We start from the raw sequence: 22,803 nt of genomic DNA, 5'->3' as shown, positions 1-22,803 counted from the left end.
AATCAACCAAAATCCAGCGAATTTCGCTGGATTTTGGTTGATTTTTTTTGTGAATGTTCTTAAAGAAACATTTTTAACATTTCTTTTTTCCCACCAAAAAATGTTCAAAGTTTTCCCAAAAATGTTGAAAACTTTAAATGGGTCAAATTTGACCCGCAGGACGACACGAGGGTTAAACTTATTTTGAGTTTTCTTGTAAAATTCAACTCAAAACAAGATAATTTCAAGATTGTTTGATTTAAAAAGATATTTAAGATGCATCGTCTTAAAACAAGTCCCTCCATCTGCTGAAATGTCTCTGGTTAAATGAATTTATCTTAAACATTTTGACTAAAAATGAGACAAACAGACTTGGTAAGATTTGGAGTTTTTGCAGTGTGATCATAAAATAACTGTAAAATGTTGCTAATTATTCATATTAAATCCCCTCCACTCCCAAACACAGACGTCTGGTTGGTTTTTCTGACTTTTATTAAATGTTTTCATCTGTGAATAAATATCCGGACTGCCTGCGACACTCGGTGAGCCGAAGCAGCATAAATACACATGGAGAAGAAGAAAGAGAACGACACCAAACACGTTCCATTCAGAACAGTCGAGTCGCAGCGGCACAAACATCGGCAGCCGAGCGATCAGAGCCGCAGGCCGGGATCAGCTGATCCGACGGAAAGCCAGAGCCGCAATCGCCGACTCCTCGACTTACAATCATCACGCTTCTATTGCTGAAATATTGCAGGCTTCAGACGCAGTTTTGTGCTTCTTTTGGTGGTTTCTTTAACTGGAAAATGGATACGTTTGAACCAAACTGGACGAGCTGATCCCGGCCTGAGGAGGGTTTCCTGCTGCTTCTGAAAGTTTTCATTTTTAAATTGGTTCAGTTCGTCCAACACACGGAACAAAACATCAGGAAAACGTCTCCGCAACTGTTCAAGTATGACAGATTCTGTTGCACGTTACAGATTAAAAAAACAACAACACAATAATCTGTCTGCATTAGAATTCTCCTTCAGTCTCAGGAACAAGCGTTTACATACAAACCATCAGAAAACATTACAGTCAGAATGAACAGAGACTCAACAAAGGAAACATTTCAGGTGTTTAAAATGACTCCTGGAACAAATGAACACCGTCTACTGCCAGAATCCTCACTTATCTGTCCAGATTAGTCATTTTATTGCCATTTATTGTCTCTATTTGTTCCCTGCAGGGTCACTTGACTTTTTCAAATTTTCAACAATCAATAACTTCACACAAAAAAATGCAACTAGAAAACATATTCACATGTGTTCTAAGTGACCCAAATGGCTCTGTACATACTTTTAATGCAATATGAATTCATTATTTTTAAATTTTTACTCCGCCAAGGAACACGGTGGAGTTATGTGACGATCGGCGTTGGTTTGTCTGTCTGTCCGTCTGTCTGTTAGCAACATTACTCAAAAATGGACCACTGGATTTGGATGAAATTTTCAGGAAAGGTCAGAAATGACTCAAGGACCAAGTGATTAGATTTTGGCAGTGATGCAGCTTGTAGTCTGGATCCACGGATTAAAGCTAATTTTGTTTGTCAATAGCCGTCAGAACAGATACGTCCTCTTAACTTTGTCAAAATTGGCCAAAAAAATAGTTTTTTTGTGTGATGAAACTTTAATTGCATGTTCACACTGCAGCCACACGGCAAACAAATCTGTATACGTCTGAACTTATTCTTAGCATTTATTGCTGCACCAAGCAATGCACTGGAGTTATGTGACAATCGGTGTTGGTTTGTCTGTCTGTCTGTTTGCAAAACAGATTTGGATGAAATTTTCAGGGAAGGTCAGACATGACACAAGGACCAAGTGATTAGATTTTGGTGGTGATGTGACTTATAGTCTGGATCCATGGATTTGTTAAAGATTTCTGTATCATTGAGAGATAACTGCATGGCGTCACTGTAACCATGACAACCAGTGAACACTACATCAGCTGCCTGTTGATGATCACATGATTGTGATCCTACTACAAATCCATCTCTGAGGACTTATCAGGACTTTTCCATCAGAAATGATCCAAGGAACAACTGATTAAATTGTGGGGGTGTTTCTGAGTCCCATCAATTCCTGCCACCTGCTACATATTTAGGTCACATGATTAGGTATCTGTACATAACGTACACATGCAGAACACACACCTGTGCTCAGTGCAAGGTCATATTATATTAACCTCCTGATGCCTGAATTTATTTACACTTTTATAAAAAAAAAATTATTTGTGTTTTTGCTTTCCACCTGATGCTAAATTAAGTGGAGACTGTTAATTTGTCTGTTACACATAGAACAGATATATAATAATAACAGATATATAATAATTTAGGTCCCACTCCGAATGATACAACGAGTAACCGGTGCTTGCAAAAGGTTCCGAGGTACGTACTGAATATACACAGACCGGCACTGAATGGATACATTATCTCTGCTGCAGTCTGAATGAAAGCTGTATGTCGCAAATTTGCAACAATCGGCATCAAGGGGTTGAAGATTTCATCCTTTGGAAATGATACGACTGAGCAGCCTTTGTTTAGTACTGAGCTCTCTGAGTGCTTTTCTTGTTAACTATTGGATCTTTTCAGAAACTACACACGAAAAAGAAAAACACCTCCAATGTTCTTGGCCTCCGTTAAACAATTAAACATGAAGTGTTCAGGTTCACTTCTGACACGGCGGAATTTAAAGCCTAAAACACGATCAACATTTCAAGATTTGAGGATTTTTTTTGTAAAAAATGACACAGATCAGAGGTAAACTGTCTTTTTGGAGTGTAATACTGCTTCAGCGACAACCAGCTGGTGGTTTCTAAACTGCATGTTGGTTAAAAATTAAATTAAAGTTTAGTTTTTCTTCGGTAAACTGTGCATATCCTGGCTGAGTTTCACACTATTCACAACTCTGAGCTTTGTATCTGCAGCTTTTTAGCCATTAAAGTTTATGCACCATTTCCTTTTAACCCCATCAACGTTTATGCAGTTTTTCAACAAAAAAAAGACTTAAAGCTTCTTGATTGTGAGAGTTTTACAGTGAAAAATGTGCAGCAACAAGTGTGTGCACTTACAGATGATGCTATTTTTCATGTCTGTAGGTTTAGGTGTTGATAAATCATCTCTACAGGTACCTCTGGTTTGCAGTAAGATGTTTTGCTCAAACCTTTTTGCAATAATAGTAATATTTTTTACTATTATGAGCAGCAGAAAAATCAGTGATATCTACGCAGATAAAACAAGTAAATCGATCTGTGTATAAAATCTTCCAGTCAATCCAAAGCTAACACCAACAGGTTCATAACTGAAATTATTTCTGTCATTGAGTGCAGTTCATTGTGCGCTGAAATGTTCTACAATAAAACCAACGTTGGTGGATCTTTATGGTCATTCAGTGTCTCTGCAGGAGCGTCGGCAGTGTCGCATCTGATATGTAGGAACTCTTTCAACTTTCAGGAGACGCCAAACATGATTTCCTTAATTTACATGAAATAAAAGTTCAAAAAAAAAAAAAAAAAGAGCAGAGGAGTGAAAAATTAAAGTCCAGTGTTCGGCTTCCAGACAACAAAAAGCTTCTATTCAACGGTTTAAAGCAGGAAACAATAATGGAAATATTCAGGTCAGCTTCAGTTTCCAGAGTTTGTGTCACATTTCCTGATCGAAGCTGAATCCACAGAGCTACAACTATACACCTGTACGTATTTACACCGACTGATCTCCTCCCAGGAACACACACACACACACACACACACACACACAAACACACACTACACGACTGTACAGTTTATCTTACAGAGATCAATAAATAGCACACACACACACACACACACACACACCGAGGTGTCTGGGGGACGATACATTCCACCACACTGTGATGACCGAGTGAGGAAGGTTCCAAAGTTACACCTGCTGTTACAGCAACAAGCACATGATGGAGTTTAGCAGGCGGCTGTGAACTCCCTACAAACTAACAGTTAAATACAGAAGGAGAAATGAGAAGGAAATAGAACACCCCCTCTCAGAGTACAGACAGTGATATAAAACCAACAACATCTAAGAACAACATGACGAGGAGCGGCTGCTGGATTTAAGGGATTTCTGTTCTTCTAAACTGGTTTGTAAAGGTTTTTATTTTCTCTCTACAGTTTATTGTTTAACTGTTTCTATGTGTATATTTTCTCCTCCCTCTGATCATACCGTCCTCACATGCCCGTCTTCCATCAGAGCATCCCGTCCAGGTTCTTCTCTGCGTTCTGCTTGTCGTCGCTGCTGTCCTGAGGGCTGTACTTGTTGTGGTAATCACGGAGGATGGTCACGACGTCGTGGTGGCCGAAGTGCACCGCCTCGTCCATCGGTGTGTTGCCCCACCTGCAGCCAACACATCGACCGGCCTTTAGTTTACGTCATTACTGAATAACGTTTCCACAGGCGTCCGGACAGCTCAACTGGTTGAGCCTGCGACCCATGAACAGTGGCTAGTCAACAAAACAACTTCAAAAAAACCTTTTAACCGTTAGATGCATAATTGGATCAAAAATGGCCCAGTGAGGTCGTTTTCTTGCAATAGCTTTGTAATGAAAAGCTTTTATCATTTCATATTTGCAGTATTCCTCAAAAACATGTTTTTGATATCATTCCACTTAAATTTTGAAGCTACCTTTTGTACTTTTAAAGAAATTGTGATATTTGTATGACTACCCCGAGCTCTTTATCACTGATAACTTCTTACAAGAAGTGATGCACAAACTTGGAGGAAACAAAGTGGATGTTGACATTATTCTATTGCTTTTTCAATCAAAATGTCAATTATAAAGTGAAAAATCTACATATTTCAAACAGGAAATTGCTCTTGTGTGGACAGAAATTTCCATCTAGAATAGTCATTTACATATTAATAATGTCTAGACTGGATTTATCATTCATTTAATGTTATCTTCATTGAAAAAAATGCTTTTCTTTCAAAAATAAGGACAGTTCTAAGTGTCCCTAAACTTTTGAACGGTAGTGTACATGAATTAAAGTTGCTCTATAACAGCTAAAGTTGCTCTATATTAGCTAAAGTTGCTCTGTATTAGCTAAAGTTGCTCTATATTAGCTAAAGTTGCTCTATATTAGCTAAAGTTGACCTCCACCACCGTTCAAAAGTTTGTGGTCACTCAGACAATTCCATGTTTTCCATGAAAACTCCCACTTTTATCCATGTGCTAACATAACTGCAATATTGTATAAGAGTGAAACTCCCTTCAGGCCCTGCAGTTAGTTCTTTCAGTTACCTGTCTCTGGGCACTGGGTTGACTTTACAGGCCTCCAGCAGGAAGCGAACCACCTCGCCGTGTCCTGAAACACACACCAATGTCACATGAGCACCGTGAACACAAAACACAGCGACTTATTGACACACAAGCAGCCGTCTCATCTGTGCTTCTTCACCCTCTGCAGCCGCCACATGCAGCGCCGTCCTGGAGTCGTAGTCCCGCTGCTCCATGTCCATGGAGGACAACGCAAACCTGCAAACAGGGAAGAGCGACGACGGCTGTTTTACTCAGTGGGAAACCAGAAAAAGGCTGTGAGCTCCTTTAGGGTGTTGGTGATTTTAATCTTCTACCCTTCTGCAGAAAGTGAAGCGCTAACGTACCTCCTGAGGGCCGAGACGTCTCCTGTGTAGGCAGCAAACAGCAGGTTGATCACAGACTTCACCTGAAACACGACAAGCATCAGGTTAGTCCCGAGTGTTGACCAATAAGGAGGAGGAAGTGTGACAAAATCAAGAATTTATAAGTGAAAAACTGAACATATTCTGAACAATAAACAGAGGCGATATAACATTTGTCCAGCAGGTGGCACTGTGGATTAAACTCCCACACACAGCATCCACTGACACAAATGTATCCCACTGCCTGTTAAAGAGACGCCTCATAGTCAAAATAAATCTGAATAAATCTTAATTTACGAACCAGGAAGCTGCACAAGAAAACGCAGAACTGGATAATTATGACATTGAGACTCGTGAAGAAGAGGATGGTGACGATGAAGACTCACCCTCTGGTCTCCTCCTTCCCTGCGAGGATCCAGCTTCTTGGCAAAGTGCCTCAGATTATCATAGTTGTGAAAGTTACAGAGTGAAACCAGGTCCTGGAGAGAGAAAACATTCGGGAATAGTTGCGTATTTTCACACCAAACAGAAGCTTTAAACATTGACTCACCATCAACAGCTTCACCAGGTAGATCATCAAACACAAAGCTGCATTATGGTGATTATTTATAGGACGTTTAAAAAATTGCTATGAGTTGTTCATAAATTCGTCACATAAAATGAATGCAAAGACCACATACTAAAACTAATTTTAGGAACTCTTGTTATTAACTTTTAAAATATAAACAGAGTGAAAGAAAAACATGACAGGAAGTGACGCTCATTTTGGTATTCAGGCCTCAAATATATAAAAACAGAAAGTTCTGCGATGAGCTGAGAAACTTTCAGGGTGTGTTTTAAACATTATTGGAAAAATCCAGATACCTTTAATTGGAATAATGATTAATATCAGATCAGCTAAACCCAAGAACATACCGAGTCGATGTGAAGACCACAGCGCTCCATGCTAATCAGACAACAGAATAATACCCATCCATCCATCCATCCATCCATCCTCTTTACATCCATCCATCCATCCTCTTTACATCCATCCATCTATCCATCCTCTTTACATCCATATCCATCTATCCTCTTTACATCCATCCATCTATCCATCTATCTATCCTCTATCCATCCATCCCCTTTACACCCATCCACCTATCATCTTTACACACACCCATCCATCCATCCATTTATCTATCCTCTTTATATCCATCCATCCATCCATCCTCTTTACATCCATCCATCCATCCATCCATCCATCCATCCATCCATCCATCCATCCATCCATCCATCCATCCATCCTCTTAACACCATTCCATCCATCTATCCATCCATCTATCTATCTATCTATCTATCTCAAATTAAAGCTGAAAGTCTTCACATCTTGACTGTTTGTAATTCCAAATCCACTGTGGTTTACAGAGAAGAAATGCTGAAAAATGTGTCAATGTCCAAATACTCATGGATCTTACTCCATCCATCCATCTATCATCCATCCATCCGGATTCAGAATAAAGAGCTAGCAGTAGAGCTGTATAAAGTCTGAGGGTACCGTGCAGAACTGGATGCCTCTGACGCTGTTGCCCAGCTTGTCCAGAGGAGGAGACCAACACATGATGCCCATCACGTTGGGAACGACCAGGAGGATGCCGCCAGCGACACCAGATTTAGCCGGCAGACCCACCTGAAACAGAAGAAGTAGGAGAATGAGCTGCATCCTGAATGTAGTACACCAAGCGTCACATGACACCTGAAGCAGCTCCATGTTTAAAGGACGCTGAGAGATTCCTTCAGAAAGCAAATTAAACACCAGTAATCAAGGACACTTAAAGTTGTAGTTTGACTTTAACCCTGTTTGGATCTTGTAAAGTCTTTTGATGAATATTCTGTACATATAAAAACCCTGTGCAACATCTATTGTTCTACATATACTAGAAAATACATTATATATGATGCTTTTATTATTACATCTCGACTCAACTGTGCAGTAAACCAATAACTGGTCCCACCTAGACCCAGTCATCACACCCCTCCTATATGATCATTATTAGCAGTTGTTGTTTTCACATTGCGCCTTTTGTACTCTTAGAATACTCTAATTTTGCACCTTCTTGTAAATACTAATGATTGTTGCACAATTCTGTAAATAGCAGCGTTTTTAGCCATCGTACTGCTGTTTCTTCAATTCAATTTTATTTATATAGCGCTAATTACAGATCAAACTGTCTCAAGACGCTTTACAGAACCCATATGCCTGATCAACCAACGTGATTACCATCTATTCTATCCATCTTCTATGTAGCATGTGTGAGCTACTGGATACTTAGAATTTCCCCAAATATCTATATATCCATCGATAGATCCATCTTCTTTACACCCATTAATCTTCTTTAAAACCATCTATCATCCGTCTATTTATCATCTATCTTCTTTACATCCATCCATCTATCTTCTTTACATCCATCCATCCATCCATCCATCCATCCACCTCATCTAATGTAACATCTAAATGTCTCCACTGTGGGACTGATAAAGACTCATCGTATTTTAATATGACGACACCCCTGAAAATCTATCAACTTGTTCAGTGTGTGATGTGATACTGACATGGAAAGCGAACTGCCCGGAGAAGTCGTACATGCCGCAGGAGTGCATCAGACTCAGAGTGTTTCGCACCGCCTCGGGGCTCAGCACACGCTCGCCTGTGATTGGACAGAAGCCGCCGTTGGCCAGAGTGGCCGCCATGACGCTGGCGCTCTCACAGGTCACCTCGATGGAGCACAGCTGATGTGGAAGAACATGAAAAGAAAAGACTTATGATGCTGCTTTCACACTTGCAAGACGAACTGGAGGTCAAACAGACATTCAGGGTGGCTTTGTTGGGGTATTTCAGAGTTCTGATGGCCTGCACAGCTAGAATATTAGTGTTAAAAAGTCTGTTAAATCAGAGTATTTCACAGATACATGAAAAAATTAACACATTAATCCAAAAATATCCATCCAATGTGAGTTTCTTCTTCAGCTTTACCTTCGGAGTTCCAGTTTCTGGGTTCAACTCATCCAATATAAATTTAATCAGCAACTAAAGTATACATTTAACACCAACTTACCTGGAAGTAGAAGTCCAGGATGGAAGTCATGTCTGTGCCCTCCGGGAAACACTACAAGGACAAAAACATGTTCAGAAACTGTGCAGCGAAACATCTCACAGCTTCAAGGGACAAAAACAAATATTACCATGATAATAAAAGGAGGAAAATATTAAAAAAGGATGAAACAATTTAGCTGCAATTAAATGTGTTCAGTGCTTAACAATAACAAAAACATGTAGAACTAAAAAAGCCAAACAGTCACATGCAAAAATGACCAATAGATGTGATATTTGTAACTTTTATTTTGAAAGAGTGAGCATTAAAACAGTCTCATTAACCAGCTGCTTCACCATCAGCATGTTTTGTTGCTTGGGTGTTTGACCTCACCTTCTTCTCCTTCAGATAGTAGCCGATGGCAAAGTTTCTGTCTCCGGACTCGCGTTCCGACTGGAAACTGGGACAGAGAGCAGGAGGAGGTTTGTGCTTTAAACACCATGACTCAGCTCATCTTATATAAACTCCATTTCATCAGTTGCTGCGTGACGTTGAATCTAACCGCGACACTCTGAGCCCTTCGCACTTAAAAGATGCGACAGAATGTGATTTCATCTGCAGCTGAAAGGTGACAGTGTGTTTCTGCAGGACTCACGTGGCGTTGCTGAAGCCCACGTACTCGTTTCCCGCCATTTTGTTCATGAAGTTCATCACCTGCAGAGCAGAGCAGCAGATTCAGAATTTCATCGACTTAAAACAATCCGTAGGAACGGAACTCCAACGTAAGTGGAGGACCCCCTGTATCGTCTATTCTGCTGTGACTAAGCAGACTAGTTGTGTCCATGTTGGTCTGTAATCTAAACCTGACCTTCTCCCAACTACAGTATAAACCCACAGATCAGAGAGAATCCTCAGAACTGATGCTGGCATCAGCTGCTGCTCTGTTGGTGTCACTTCTCCTGATATCAGTAAACATTATTCACACCCTGAGTCTCCAGTGTGTCTCTGAGTCTGCCTGAACTTCCACACCACCATTTAGAAATTCAGTTGTATTATTTATATACATTCTGTGTGATGCTCTTCTGTTTATTCCCTTATTTATCTGTCAAAAGTACATTTACTGCCTACTTTGTGTGCGAGGTTTGCGGCTGCTGCACTTTTGTATATTTTTATTGCATATTTCATTGTTTTTATTGTCTTTCTGGTGGCACCGACAGAAACAACACTTTGCTCCCAAATGTTGAATTTTGAAATGGCAGTAAATAATCACTCTAGAAGTGTTAAATCTGTTCATTTCACTGAATTACTAACTTCATTTATTTGTCTGTGCAGAACCTTCAGAGTCAGGAAGATATGACTATTTGCTGTTTTTTGACAACCAGACGGCTACAGATATCTGAATAACTTCCACTTTTAGACTCATTTTCTGACTCCTAATACATCAAACAATTCATCGATTAACAAAATAGACTGGTTCCAGTCCAGATTTAATTCAAACAATTTTCAGTTTGGAAACTTTTACAATAGGTGCATGTTTTATAAAGACATTAAACAAGGCAGGAACACTTACATAATCAAACTTCTCGGCGTTGCTGGCCCCTTGCTGAAACACAAACAGAAGCAATCACTTTCCTTAACGAAGCCAGGCTAGCAAAAACAATTAATAATAAAAAGACATGAAAGAGTTACCCATATTACGATATTAGCACTACAACATCAGATAAATATCTCTATGATATTAAGCTACAACAGGAAAACAGTGCAAGTTTACACGACTACTCATGTGACCAGTCAGAAAGGCCATTCAGTCATGACATCAGATGGAGTCAGATTAGAGGTGGGAGACTAGCTGGAGATGGAGGAGGTGAAATAAAACCGTTAATCCACTCAGGGGGTTCTGGTTTTGGAAAATAAAAGAAAAATGGCTACCATGAAAAGTACCAAAGAAAGTCTTGTTTTAACAACACGTACGTTAGACTACAGAGCTCTAACTGTTTGAATTACCGTGGTGATTACTGCCAAAGGTGTGCTTCTGTGGAACGTTTACTGTACGAAGCTGCAGAGTCTAAGGTGTGATCACACTGCGAGCCACACAATCAAAGTCGGTGATTCCTATAATCGATCAATAACGTGACACTCCGCCAGTTAAACACATTAAAGTCAGTTAACTAATCAGCAGCAAAGAAACACTAGAAGTTATGATGAAGTGGAGGTGGAAAGATTTTTAAAAGAGGCAGAGAAGGTCTAGCAAAAAAGGTGAGAGTTGGTGCATTATGGGAAATGTAGGATGCTACAGCCTGACATGCCTTCCTATTTTACAGTTACAGACATACATTAAAACACAGCTTTGAACTAATCACACCTTATTTTCACTGTTTTCTTTCAGGTGTTTTTTGCTATCTACCTGTAAACGCCAAATTGTTTGGGTACAAAATAATTAATTTTGATGTTAACATGATCACGTTACAACAAAATTGCACTAAAGGTCAGAAGAAAAGCACTCAGAGAGCACAGTGCTGGTCCAAGGCTGCTCAGTCGTTGTATTATTACGACAGCTGAAATTTAAAAAACTGTTTGTGGCAGAAATCGCAGCAACACAGAATATGGCTATTTAATATTTAATATAGATGAACCCACAAACAAAATTATCTTGCGCTGAGCCCAGGCGTGTGTTATACATGTGTACGCTATATATGGACACTGCATCACGTGACCTAAATATGTAGCGGACGGCGGGAATTGATGGGACTCAGAAACACCCCCATAATTTAATCATTTGTTCCTTGGATCATTTCTGATGGATAAGTCCTGATAAGTCCTCAGTGGTGGATTTGTAGTAGGATCACAGTCAGCTGATGTAGTGTTCACTGGTTGTCATGGTTACAGTGACGCCGTGCCACTGTCTTGCAATGATACAGAAATTTCTAACAAATCTGTGGATCCAGGCTATAAGCCGCATCACTCCCAAAATCTAATCACTTGGTCCTTGTGTCATTTCTGACCTTCCCTGAAAATTTCAGCTAAAGCTGTTCATCCGTTTTTGAGTAACATTGCTAACAGACAGACAGACAGATGGACAAACGTACGCCGATCGTCACGTAACTCCACCACATTCCTTGGCAGAGTAATTATTGTTTTCCAGACACTGTTTCAGGTTAATCTCTGGCTGCCTTCTAACATAGCCGCTAGCCCTTAGCATAGCGTTAGCCACTGTGAGAGAAGCTAATTCCCTGGTTTTTGGCAACAGCTTGTGTTTCCTGTTCTATTCTGCTGCTAAATTGACATTTCTGAGACTGAGACTGAGTAACGTTGCTAACAGACAGAAACAGACGGACAAACATACGCCGATCGTCACACAACTCTGCCGTATTCCTTGGCGGAGTGATAAATGCTAAAACTAAGTTCAGACGTATACAGACTTGTTTGCTGTGTGGCTGCAGTGTGAACACACAATGAGGGTTTTATCACACAAAAAACTATGTTTCTTGGCATTTTCGACAAAGTTAAGAGGTTGCATCTGTACTGACGGCTAATGACAAACAAAATTAGCTTTAATCTGAGGATATAAAGCATAAATAAAAAACTGAAACAAAAGCAAAAAGCTCCTTCTCTACAGAAGAATGGAGTATGTTATTAAACCAGTGTTTGTGTCGTACTGTTTATAATCCAGGAGTATAAACAGTGTTTGTTGGAGAATGCAGGTGAAAAGTATAAAAAGCGACATTTAAACATTCATAAACAGCCATGGGAAGGCTAAAGCTTGTCACAAATCCAGACCAAAGAGGGGAGAAAATAATTAAAAAAGGAAAAATTACCAACGTCATTGACCTGTTGCTGTGGTCATAATTTCCCAAAGATCCTAATGCTGGAAAATATGCAACAACACATAAAACCACACAACGAGCCTTGAAAAGGTACATTGCAAATGAGTGAATCTGATCTAAACTGAGGGAGGGAAGGCATGCAGAGGGTCCACCCTGGTTTCATCATCAGATCAATGATTCAAGCTTCATCTGCACAAATCTAGCAGGGATCGGTTGGGATTCAGAGGGATCGACTGACAGGAAAACTGCTTTCACATCATATGGGAATGATCGATTCTCTTCCCTGATGTCAAACCCCCAAAACCATAACTAACCGAATGTTGTATTTTTACACCATCATCCCCATATAATGTCTAGACAGCAGAAGACACTGGATGATTGGTGTGCTCATCCAAAAGAAAAAGAAAAGAAATAATTCTGAGGTTTTGGTCAAAAATACAATCTGGAAAACATAAAACAAACAAAGATCTGAGCAGTGGAGACTCTGTATTGGAACTTTTCTATATTTTTATCACTAAAGGGGAAACCAAGCTGCCAATTCTGTGAAAAAAAATGTATGTTTTTAAATAATTGCTAACATTAAATGGAAGATCATTAAATAGTTTGTGCTGGAAATGCAACCTGAAGTAGATCTTGTGAGGTTATTACTATCCACTGTGGGGCAACTGTTTGGTTTAATCAAAAGCTCTAAATTATTATTTTCAAGGAACCAAAACGATGTGAGACGTTCCTCACATAAAAGTGGTCAAGCTGTGAGCAGCTCTGTCCACGTTTCTCACATAAACCTTTCAGAAATTGCTTCCAGATGTGTAAAACCAAGTTAACGGAGGTCTACGAATCTTTTTAAACATCTCTCCCTTCACATCCAGGCCACGTTCCTACATCAAACTAAGAGGAGCTTCATGTGCAGCTTTTGGTTCTATGTGGTTTGATCAGAACATTTCCAGAGACTGTTCCTGTGGGTGGGTCAACATCTGCATATGGACGATCAGCACTGATGACCAGAGGTGGATCTGCAGCTCCGCCTAGGGCAGGGGTGTCAAACATGAGGCCCGTGGGCCAAAACTGGCCCTCCAGAGGGTCCAGTCTGGCCCAACTTTGTACAGTGTAAAAAGTCCAGAAAAAGCATTAACTGCAGATTATGAATTTTTAAGACTATAAATTTAAAATAATTTCTAGACCAGGACAAGTTGTTTAGATCATAACGTAAAAAATACTAGATTGCCCGTTTTTTTGTCATTTTGTGTCTCGTTTTTGTAGCATTTTGTCATTTTGTTTCTCGTTTTGAATTTCCTTTATTTCTCTCGTTTTCTGGCTATTTTTTTGTCACTTTTTGTCTCTTTTTTGCTTTGTTTTGTGTCATTTGTCCAGTTTTTAGTCATTTTGTGTCTCATTTTTGTAATATTTTGTCTTGTTTTTGTTATTTTTTTGTCTTTTTTTGTTCTGACTTTTGTCATTGTGTTTCTGGTTTTTGTCGTTTGTGTTTCCTTTTTGTCCCTCTTCTGTGTTTTGTCTTATTTTGTCATTTTGTATTTCACTTTATTTGTTGTTCTGTGTGTTGTTTTTGTTGTTTTGTGTTTTCTTTTTGTCTCGCTTGGGTTTTTTTGGCTATCTTTAGTCGCTTTGTCCCTTTTTTGTCTCGTTTGTGTCCATGTTTTTGTCACTTTGTAACTTTGTTGTCTCTTTTTTGTTTTGTTTCGTGTCGTTTGCCCATTTTTTGGTAGATTTGTGCCTCATTTTTGTAATAGTTTGTGTTGTTTTATTGTCTTTTTTTGTCTGACTTTTGTCGTTTTGATCATAAACTAAAATACTATATCCTTCATTTCCAGATACCTGTGACTAAATGTTGTGTTCCTTTGTTGACAATCCAGTCACTCAACCTATTTGCAGATATAACTTGAGCTGAGAACTGTGGTGCTTCTTAAAACTGGTTTAAATCCAAAGCTCTGAGTTTAGCTGTGCAGCACCAGTTAAAACTGTGATTTAGCATCTTTGTGATGCTGAAAACTCAATCATTTTTAGCTTACAGCTGCACATTAGAGCTGTTAAAACTTGAATCATTTCAACATTTTTAGCCTGAAACTGTCCCAAAATGAGGGAGGCGTGGAAATCACTTCAGTTTTTGGCCAAATCAAAGTGAAAACAATGCTTATTATGGAATACTCTCTGCGGTTACAAGCGTTGCAGGAGCACTGGGAGAACATTTCTATCGGGGGATTTTTAAATGTACTTTTACAGGCACAGTCTCAGAACTTTCTGATCGTACGAGTTCTCTGACTGCTCGAGCTTCTGGCCGAGAGCAGCCAGATAAATGTAATTAAACTGCTCCTGTTGAACCTCGCTGGCCACATGAGGAAGGAGCTGGGATTTTTTTAAAGTCTTCAATCAGCAGGTGGTGCTCTGGTGTTTCCATCAAAGGTGAAACCAGCTCCCTGTGTGGATGTGAAGGTCGGAGGAGGATATTTAAAGAGACACTCGGCTAATAGAACCGTGATTAAAACTGGGAGATGCTGGGATGTCTCCATCTCCGCCCACTGAGTGATTCTGCTTTCAAGCAAATCCCCTTTCAGCATGATTATCTATAACCTTAATCTCTCTGTATACAGTAATCTGGTGGAAACGCATCCTGCTGACAGATTCTCTTTCACTTTTTTTTGCTGGACTTCACAGCTGCAGCTCAGAATTCAGCTGTTTTTAGTTTCACTAAAACCTCTCACACTCAGAAAGTCTACATTTGAAGGTAGAAAACAATCAATTTCATGTTTTTTTTTACAGAGAGGATATTCACAAAATGAGAGAGAAATAATTTATGATGGGGTACGTGAACGCAGCCTACCTTAATGAGGGAGGTGCAGACGATAGCACCGGCATTCACCATGGGGTTGTGGGGTTTATCTGTAGGAAACAAAGCGAAGGTTGACATCAGCAGACGAACAAGATGCTTAGAAATAAAAATAAACTTCAATGTATCATTAACCTCTGTAAGGTAAAACACAAAAAAAGGAAGACTGAATGTGCAACATCGTGTTAAACACCCTTAATAGACACAGCTACACCACTTCCCCTCCGTGTTTTAATCTCCTTATGCAACCAACCTGAACAATGTCTGAAAAAATAAACATAAAAACAAACAGCAGGGACGTTTCTGCTCTGTTCAACAAAGAGAGGAAACCCGGAAACTCTCCCACCAGAGTCCAGTCAAAAAACAACTTTTACAGAACCTGGATTTCATTTCTGCCTGTGGTTTTGCAGAATGTAAATTAAAGATCCGCAACAGTTTAAGTGTTAGATTTGTTCACAAAGGAATGATTAGAAGACCTGGATAATTTCTATTGTAGTTGTTTAAGTACAAATAATGGCTGAAAAACAACAGCTTACGTCACATTATTAGAGCTGTAGTTAACAACAGGAAGTGTTTGAGGACCAGTTTACATCTGACTTTTCCATCCTCCGTGTGAACAAAATGCAGATTGATGAATTAACGTTTGATAAGACAGATCTAGTGCTCTACGTGAGATTTGGTTCACAGAGCTTTTCCAGTCGCCAAAATAATGGATTAATCCATTTAGGTTATTGAAGCAGTGCTTTTCTCCTCATGAAAATGGCGCTCTATAAAAACTACATTAAAAATAAAAAATCTAGAAATTGGTGTATTTCTTTGTTTTTTCAACACTAACTGGAGTTGCTCCTATGGCAGTCAGTTAAGGAAAAGACAGATGACATCCTAAAATAACGATCGTCAGGGCATCTAAACATGTTTTTCAGATCAGATATCGCACAGCTGGACAAATGAAATGAGCGCCGCCTTGGAAAAATGCTTTCTTGTGTATAAGGATACCATCTGAGGTAAGTTTGTCTTGTAAGATAGTGGCTGTGTCTTTTGTTTTTTCTTTTTAGATAGCATTAGCAATTAGCAGTTAGCAATTGGTACTTGCATCTTAGATGAAGTCTGCTTGTATAGTCTCTGTCTGTGGTGAGCTTGGCTGAAGTAGGGAAGTATTTTAGCATTTAGCGGAAAGCATTAGCAAGTTTGCTGAGCTGGCTTGTGTAGTTTGTCAGTGTTAAGGTTGCTTTGGACATTGTAGTAGTCTTGCAGCTAGCATTAGCATTTAGAGCGGTTTGGAGAGTTTATCAGTACAGTTTCTTTGTCACTTTTTAGCAGCTGGCACTAGGCCTTCAGCATCTTGCACCAGCTAACTGGTAACATCTGCTCACTACTTGGAGCATCTCCTAAACAGGCCTGGATCAGCTGAACGTGGCAGTGCTGCTTGGATTGTTTAGCAGCAGTGTGAACTGGCACTACGGGGGTGAATCGCCTAGTCTCCTGGAGGTGTTGTGGGACTAAATAGGTGAAACACCGTTGAAGGGAGGTTTCCACCTGATGATCCCCAGAGATGTGTTAGGAATCACTGGTGTGTACAGTGATGGTCAGGGATACTAGGTCCTTTATCCTTCTTGTTTGGAGCACAAGTGTCTTGTGTTTAAATAAACAGAGTTTTTATCTGAAACGTGAGTGGTTAGCCATATCTTAATGCTAAAACCCTTCACTTCCCACTGAGGAGTTTATCGATTTATATTAATACGACTGAAGCTTATTCTTGTATCATTTATTCATTTAAATAGAGCGTTTGCAGCTCCACTAATAGCTAATTTAAAGCTTCAGGACAGACAGAATAGGTACATAAATAAAAGAGCCAAATGCAGCAGCTCGCTGTGTTCCAGGTTATTATGGTCTGTCTCTTACACACCGGCCACTCTGCTTTATTTAGCTACTGAGCTGCAGCCTCTCATTAACAATTTATCAAAGCTCCATGGCAACCAGGTCACGAGATCCTCTTCCAGGGAGTCTGGAGTGAAAGTCTGGCCGACTGAATCACGATGCAAACACACTGAAGTGGAGAGACGTCATCGTCATCCTCACCGTCCTCGTTCAGGAAGAGCTTGTTGAATCGCAGGCCGCTGGGCTCCTTGCCGATGAAGCGGTGCACATACTCGGTGCCGTGGTCGTGAACGGCGATGGCGTATTTCAGCGGCTTCACACAAGACTGCAGACAGAAGGGAACTTTGGTGTCGCCCACAGTGTGCCTGAGAAAGAGACAAAGAAAGAAGATATTTGTTGTCGCTCTTTGACCAACCAACTTCCAGCATTAAAGGGATCATTCACCACACTTTAAACATTTCTCTAACCCTTACGAAGGAAATACTCTGATCTGTACCGAGAACCAAATTACTCATCACGGTTGTTATTGCACTTAAAAATAATATAAATTCAGCGCATCTTCCAGAGCAGTGGTCCCCAACCGCACAGAGAGAATAAAAACCGTTTGTTTTATATTTTATTTCTGGTGGAGTCTGAGGGGTGTTTTATTTTGAAAAATGACTAGGTCGTCTTCCCGTCGCTTCTGTCTGTGCTTGTTTCCCGCACTTGACGTTAAATGAAGCCGACAATCTGCCAAAATTTATAAAAAAAACAAATGTCTCTGGAGAACTTCTTTGAAAAGAGAGAGAGACTTGATGCTGACAGAAGAAAAAGTAAATATTTAGCAGTAACAAGTAATTTAATGTGTTTAGGACTCTTTTAAAAAAAAAAGGAGATAATTTTTACTCCAAGGAAAGAGCGGAGTAAAAATGTCTTGTATTAGCAGGGGAGCTGTGAACATTTTAAACATCAATATCACAGTCAGTCAGCATCATTTAATTGTGGTAAGTCAAAGATGTGTAATAATAATAGAACACATCTGATGCATTGTGATCTTCTCTCCTATTTTCTGGTTACTCTCTTGCTCTGTAAAGCACTTTCTAATGTACACTGTGTTTCAGAAATGCTAATGACACAAAGTGCGCTAAACACAGAGCAAGAGGCAGAAAAAGGACAAAATAAATTAAAAATATGCTGCAGATTGGTATTTTTCTTAAAACCTTAGGAATAAAAGAAGTTTTGTGACTCTTGTTGATGCCTGACAGCCACATGAAACGCACAGAACCACCTATCAAACGTCTACAAATGTGCTGAAGAAAATATTAACCGTGAAATATTCTGTCATTGTACATTAAATAAAAAACAAAGCTGTGTGTAAACGCTGAAACTGTACCTCTGTCCATCCACGGTGCACAGGGCGACGGCCCACAGGTCTGGGCTGAAGCGGGCCAGCTGGGGAATGTAGTCCGCAACCTGCAGCATGGAGCAGCAGGAAACACAGTCTCAGGATCACTTCCACAAGTTATAAACAACAACAAATACTCAAACAACAAATACTCTGATCAGTCTGAATCTGCAATTTCATTTAGCTGATGCTTTTATCCAAAGCAACGTTCATCTGAAGGTTGACAAGCAAGGGTCTAATCAGGAGAAGACAACCTGGAGAAGAGCCATAAAACAAGTTCTAGTGTGCTAACAGGACCGTGGTGTCGACAGGAAGTGCCGACATAATAGGACTTTTTTGTGTTCAGTGAAGAGCTGGGTTTTTAGTCTTCTTTAAAGACTGAGAGGGACTCTGCAGATTGGACAGAATTTTGTTCCACCGCTGGGGAACCACAGAGGAGAAGAGTATAGCTATCAACCAGCCCTGTTGTGGTAGTTGGATCCGGAATCTTTTGCTGGAGGGAGGGAGTGTAGACCTGAATAAGAGAGTTCAGGTAGGAGGGAGCTGTTTTCATTCTAGTTTTGAATGCAAGTGTCAGAGTTCTGAATTCTTATGAAGGGATCTGAACAGCGGGGTAATACGGATGGTTGAAAACCAGACGTGTTGCTGCATTCTGGATCAGCTCCAGAGGTTTGACCGTGCACGAAGGGAGATCTGCCAGTAAGGACTTGCAGTAGTTGATGCGTGATATTAAAGAGCCTGGACCAGGAGTTGTGCTGCATGTTCAGACTGGAAGGATCTGATCGGAATCGACACGACACATGAGCCTTGAAGGTTAGTTGCTCATCAATCATGAAATCATGACTTCCAAGTTTCTAGCAGACTTTGTGGGTTTGAGTTGATTCAAGCTGGATGCTGATTTTTTGTTGTCTAGAGGGACTAGCTAGGATGACAAGGACCTCAGTCTTGGACAGGTTGAGTTGAAGGTGGCGTTTTTTTCATCAACGCCCAGATATCTGCAAGGCATGATGAGAGCCGTGTGGTCATCTGGGGGGAAAGACAGGAAGAGATGGGTATCACCAGCATAGAGACGGTGTGAGAAACCATGGTAGTGGATTATTGCACCAAGTGAGGTTGTGTGTACAGGGGGTCCTTGACTTACATAATGAAGGGCAAAAAGTTAGCGAATGTAGCACAATCCAAGGTGGTGTCCAACTGGCGAATGTAAACAAAGCTGTCTTATAGCGCCATGTGACGACGTATTCGTCCACTCGGCTCGGCTTGCCAACTAGTTCCATGGAACCAGTTCTGATTTAACGACAAAACGCCGTAGGTTGAGGATGTCGGAAACCAAGGACCCTCTGTATTAAGAAGAAGAGGGGACTGAGCACTGACCCTTGAGGAACCCCTGTGGATAGACCGTGCAGCTCAGACACTTCTCCCCTACAAGATACTCTGAAGTATCTTCCTGAGAGGAAGGACATGAACCAGCGGAGGGCTGATCATGAGATACCAAGCTCAGTGAGTGTGGAGAGGAGGATCTGGTGGTTAACCGTGTCAAAAGCAGCAGACAGATCTAATAGCTCTAGAATCTGCGGTTCAGCTGGGAAAACAAAATCCAGCCCGGATTCATCCAACATCACTCTGCTGCTGGGAACTACACATTCTGCCTCTGTCAGTAAAAATACACTGATTTAAAGAATCTCACGCTGTGGTAAAGCAGCAGGACTGCTTCATCATCATGTCCAGTCACATAAGCTGAAGTTAAAGTGACCTAATTTATCATGATTCAAGGGAGGTTTGAATCCTACACTGTGAAAACTGAACAATATCTCTGCTTATGGAAGAAATCTTTGCGATTCTTGTTTTTTCGGCAGGTTTTCTTGCGGGCTTCGCTCACCTGACCTCCTGACAGGTTTTTAGCGTTGTCGTAGAGTTCGTCGATGTGGGCGCAGAAGGGCTGGAAGTCCGGGATGACAAACTTCTTCCTGAAGGCCTGGGTGAGCAGCACAATGTTGCTCTGGACACATCTAAGACAGGAGGGAGACAAAAATGTAAGTTTCCAGCAGCCTGTGGGGAAATGAACTAAACTGAAGGAGTTTGCGAGGAAACATAGTGTTCGTGTTACCCTAGTCAGACTGAAAATTAAACTGAAACAAAAAACCCCTAAATGTTCAGACAAACAAATGGAAAAAAACATGTATTTGGAAAGTTAGAACTGTAGCTGCAGATGTGAGTTACCTGGAGGTGGCATTCCTGCTTTTTATAGCACATATGCTAATATATTTAACATTTTATTACCCTGAACACAAAATTTCTATGTCTCCTAACATTTAGAGCAGAGGTGTCAAACATGCGGCCCGCGGGCCAAAACCGCTCCTCCAGAGGGTCCAATCTGGAGAAGTCATTACCTGTAAATTATAAATTTGTGAAACTATAAATTTAAAATAATTTCCCTTTTGTCATTTTTGTAATATTTTGTCTTGTTTTTTGTCTTTTTTTTGGTCAGATTTTTGCTGTTGGTCTCATTTCTGTCATTTTGTGTCTCATTTTTGTAATATTTTGTCTTGTTTTTTTGCCTTTTTTGTCTGAATTTTGTCGTTTGTCTCGTGTTTTGTTTTTGTCTTGCTTGTGTTTTTTGTGTTATTTTATCATCTTGTGTTTTGCGGGTCATTTTTGCATTTTGTGTCTTTTTTGTCTCGTTTTTGTCATTTTGTCTTTTTTCCTCGTTTTTGTTGTTTGTCCATTTTTTTGCCGCTTTGTAACTTTTTTGTCTAATTTTTTGTTTCTTTTGTTTTGTTTTGTGTCGTTTGTCTCATTTTTTGTCATTCTGTATCTCACTTTTGTCATTTTGTGTCTCACTTTTGTAATATTTTGTCTTTTTGTTGTTTTGTTTCTCGTTTTTGTCCTTTTGCGCTTCCTTTTTGTCTCGCTTGTGTTTTTTGTCTTATTTTTGTTGTTTGTCCATTTTTTTGCTGCTTTGTAACTTTTTTGTCTTTTTTTGTTTTGTGTTGTTTGTCTTGTTTTTTTGTTGCTTTGTGTCTCATTTTCTTTGTAATACTTTGTCTTGTTTTTGTTGTTTTTTGTCTTTTTTGTCATTTTGACCAAAAGATAAAATACTGTATCATTCAGTTCCAGATACCTGTGACTAAATGTTGTTTCTCTGTAGACATTCTGTGATCTGGAAGTTATAATGTGTGCATGACAAACTGAGGCATAATATTGTTGGAATAGAATTTATTTTTCTTTAGAAATTTCAAGTTGATCATAATGTTTTGTAACAAAGATAATTCCTTAAATGTGAACATTTTCAGAATGTACTTTTTTGCACTAAAACAAAGGAAATATTTGGAGTGGTGGTTATTTATAGGTTATTATGTTATGATTTTACTGGTTCAGTTCACTTCAGATCAAATTGGGCTGAATGTGGGACTAACCTGAACTAAAATGAGTTTGACACCCGTGATTTAGAGCCTCAGACAGTTTTATGTCACATATTCAGACTCCTCAGTGTCATAAATCTTGCTGTTTGAACTGCGACTAGAGTAAAATATCATGCACAGAATGCCAGTTAAAGCTTCAAAACAAAGATCACAAATGCAGTAATGTCAGATGAGCTACATCCTAATGTTAAAATGTAATATTAACTATTTGCTTTTGTGGTTCTCTGCTTCCAGGGTAAAACTTCCCACTAACTGTTAAGACTCCGAGTGCACACTGAGCTGATGAGCATGTTAAGAGGATTTCTGCTCCTTTGTTTAAAGACCCATCTCTTGTAGATAAACAGGTTTACGATCACATTTTTAGAGTCTCCTATAACAGGTTTACATGTCCAGAAGGAAACAGTGGCCTTGTTTCTATATAACTGTCAGTAAATTTGAAGAAAACATTTGAATTGATTTCAGTGTCACAAAAGAAAAAAATTAGTGAAGCTTGTTTCCATTAACAGCTCCGTGGTGGTGTAAACTGTGACATGCATGACTGTAATAAACAAAACAGAAGAAGAAGGAAACAAAACCAGCTGTTTGCCAAACACTGAAAAACCTCCAAGAAGAAGAAGAAGAAAAGAAACAAAAGTCTGGCTTGAGAAAAATGGGGAAATGTATCGAGGAATTCGGGAAAACTTTATGCTGTCTGGTGACAAAAACAACAAAACAAA

General features: G+C 39.8%; 1 protein-coding gene across 2 annotated transcripts in view; it reads right to left on the bottom strand.

The window, feature by feature from the left end:
• Positions 1-453: 453 nt before the first annotated feature.
• The window catches only part of LOC111574163 (glutaminase kidney isoform, mitochondrial-like), a 40,591-nt gene continuing 18,241 nt past the window's right edge, over positions 454-22,803 (bottom strand). For both annotated transcript variants that reach the window (XM_023278715.3, XM_023278634.2), the window contains exons 4-18: positions 20,545-20,674; positions 18,654-18,733; positions 17,483-17,646; positions 15,398-15,456; positions 10,308-10,340; positions 9,393-9,451; positions 9,131-9,197; positions 8,762-8,812; positions 8,259-8,435; positions 7,204-7,335; positions 6,056-6,148; positions 5,652-5,713; positions 5,447-5,523; positions 5,290-5,353; positions 454-4,384 (exon numbers count right to left, since the gene is read on the bottom strand). In XM_023278715.3, the coding sequence (XP_023134483.1) occupies positions 4,237-4,384; positions 5,290-5,353; positions 5,447-5,523; positions 5,652-5,713; positions 6,056-6,148; positions 7,204-7,335; positions 8,259-8,435; positions 8,762-8,812; positions 9,131-9,197; positions 9,393-9,451; positions 10,308-10,340; positions 15,398-15,456; positions 17,483-17,646; positions 18,654-18,733; positions 20,545-20,674 (1,396 nt within the window). In that variant the 3' untranslated portion in view covers positions 454-4,236. The remainder of the gene's footprint in view (positions 4,385-5,289; positions 5,354-5,446; positions 5,524-5,651; positions 5,714-6,055; positions 6,149-7,203; positions 7,336-8,258; positions 8,436-8,761; positions 8,813-9,130; positions 9,198-9,392; positions 9,452-10,307; positions 10,341-15,397; positions 15,457-17,482; positions 17,647-18,653; positions 18,734-20,544; positions 20,675-22,803) is intronic.

This window comes from Amphiprion ocellaris, chromosome 24 (genome assembly GCF_022539595.1).
Source record: "Amphiprion ocellaris isolate individual 3 ecotype Okinawa chromosome 24, ASM2253959v1, whole genome shotgun sequence".
Lineage (NCBI taxonomy): Eukaryota > Metazoa > Chordata > Actinopteri > Pomacentridae > Amphiprion > Amphiprion ocellaris.
This window is presented reverse-complemented; position numbering and strand designations above follow the sequence as displayed.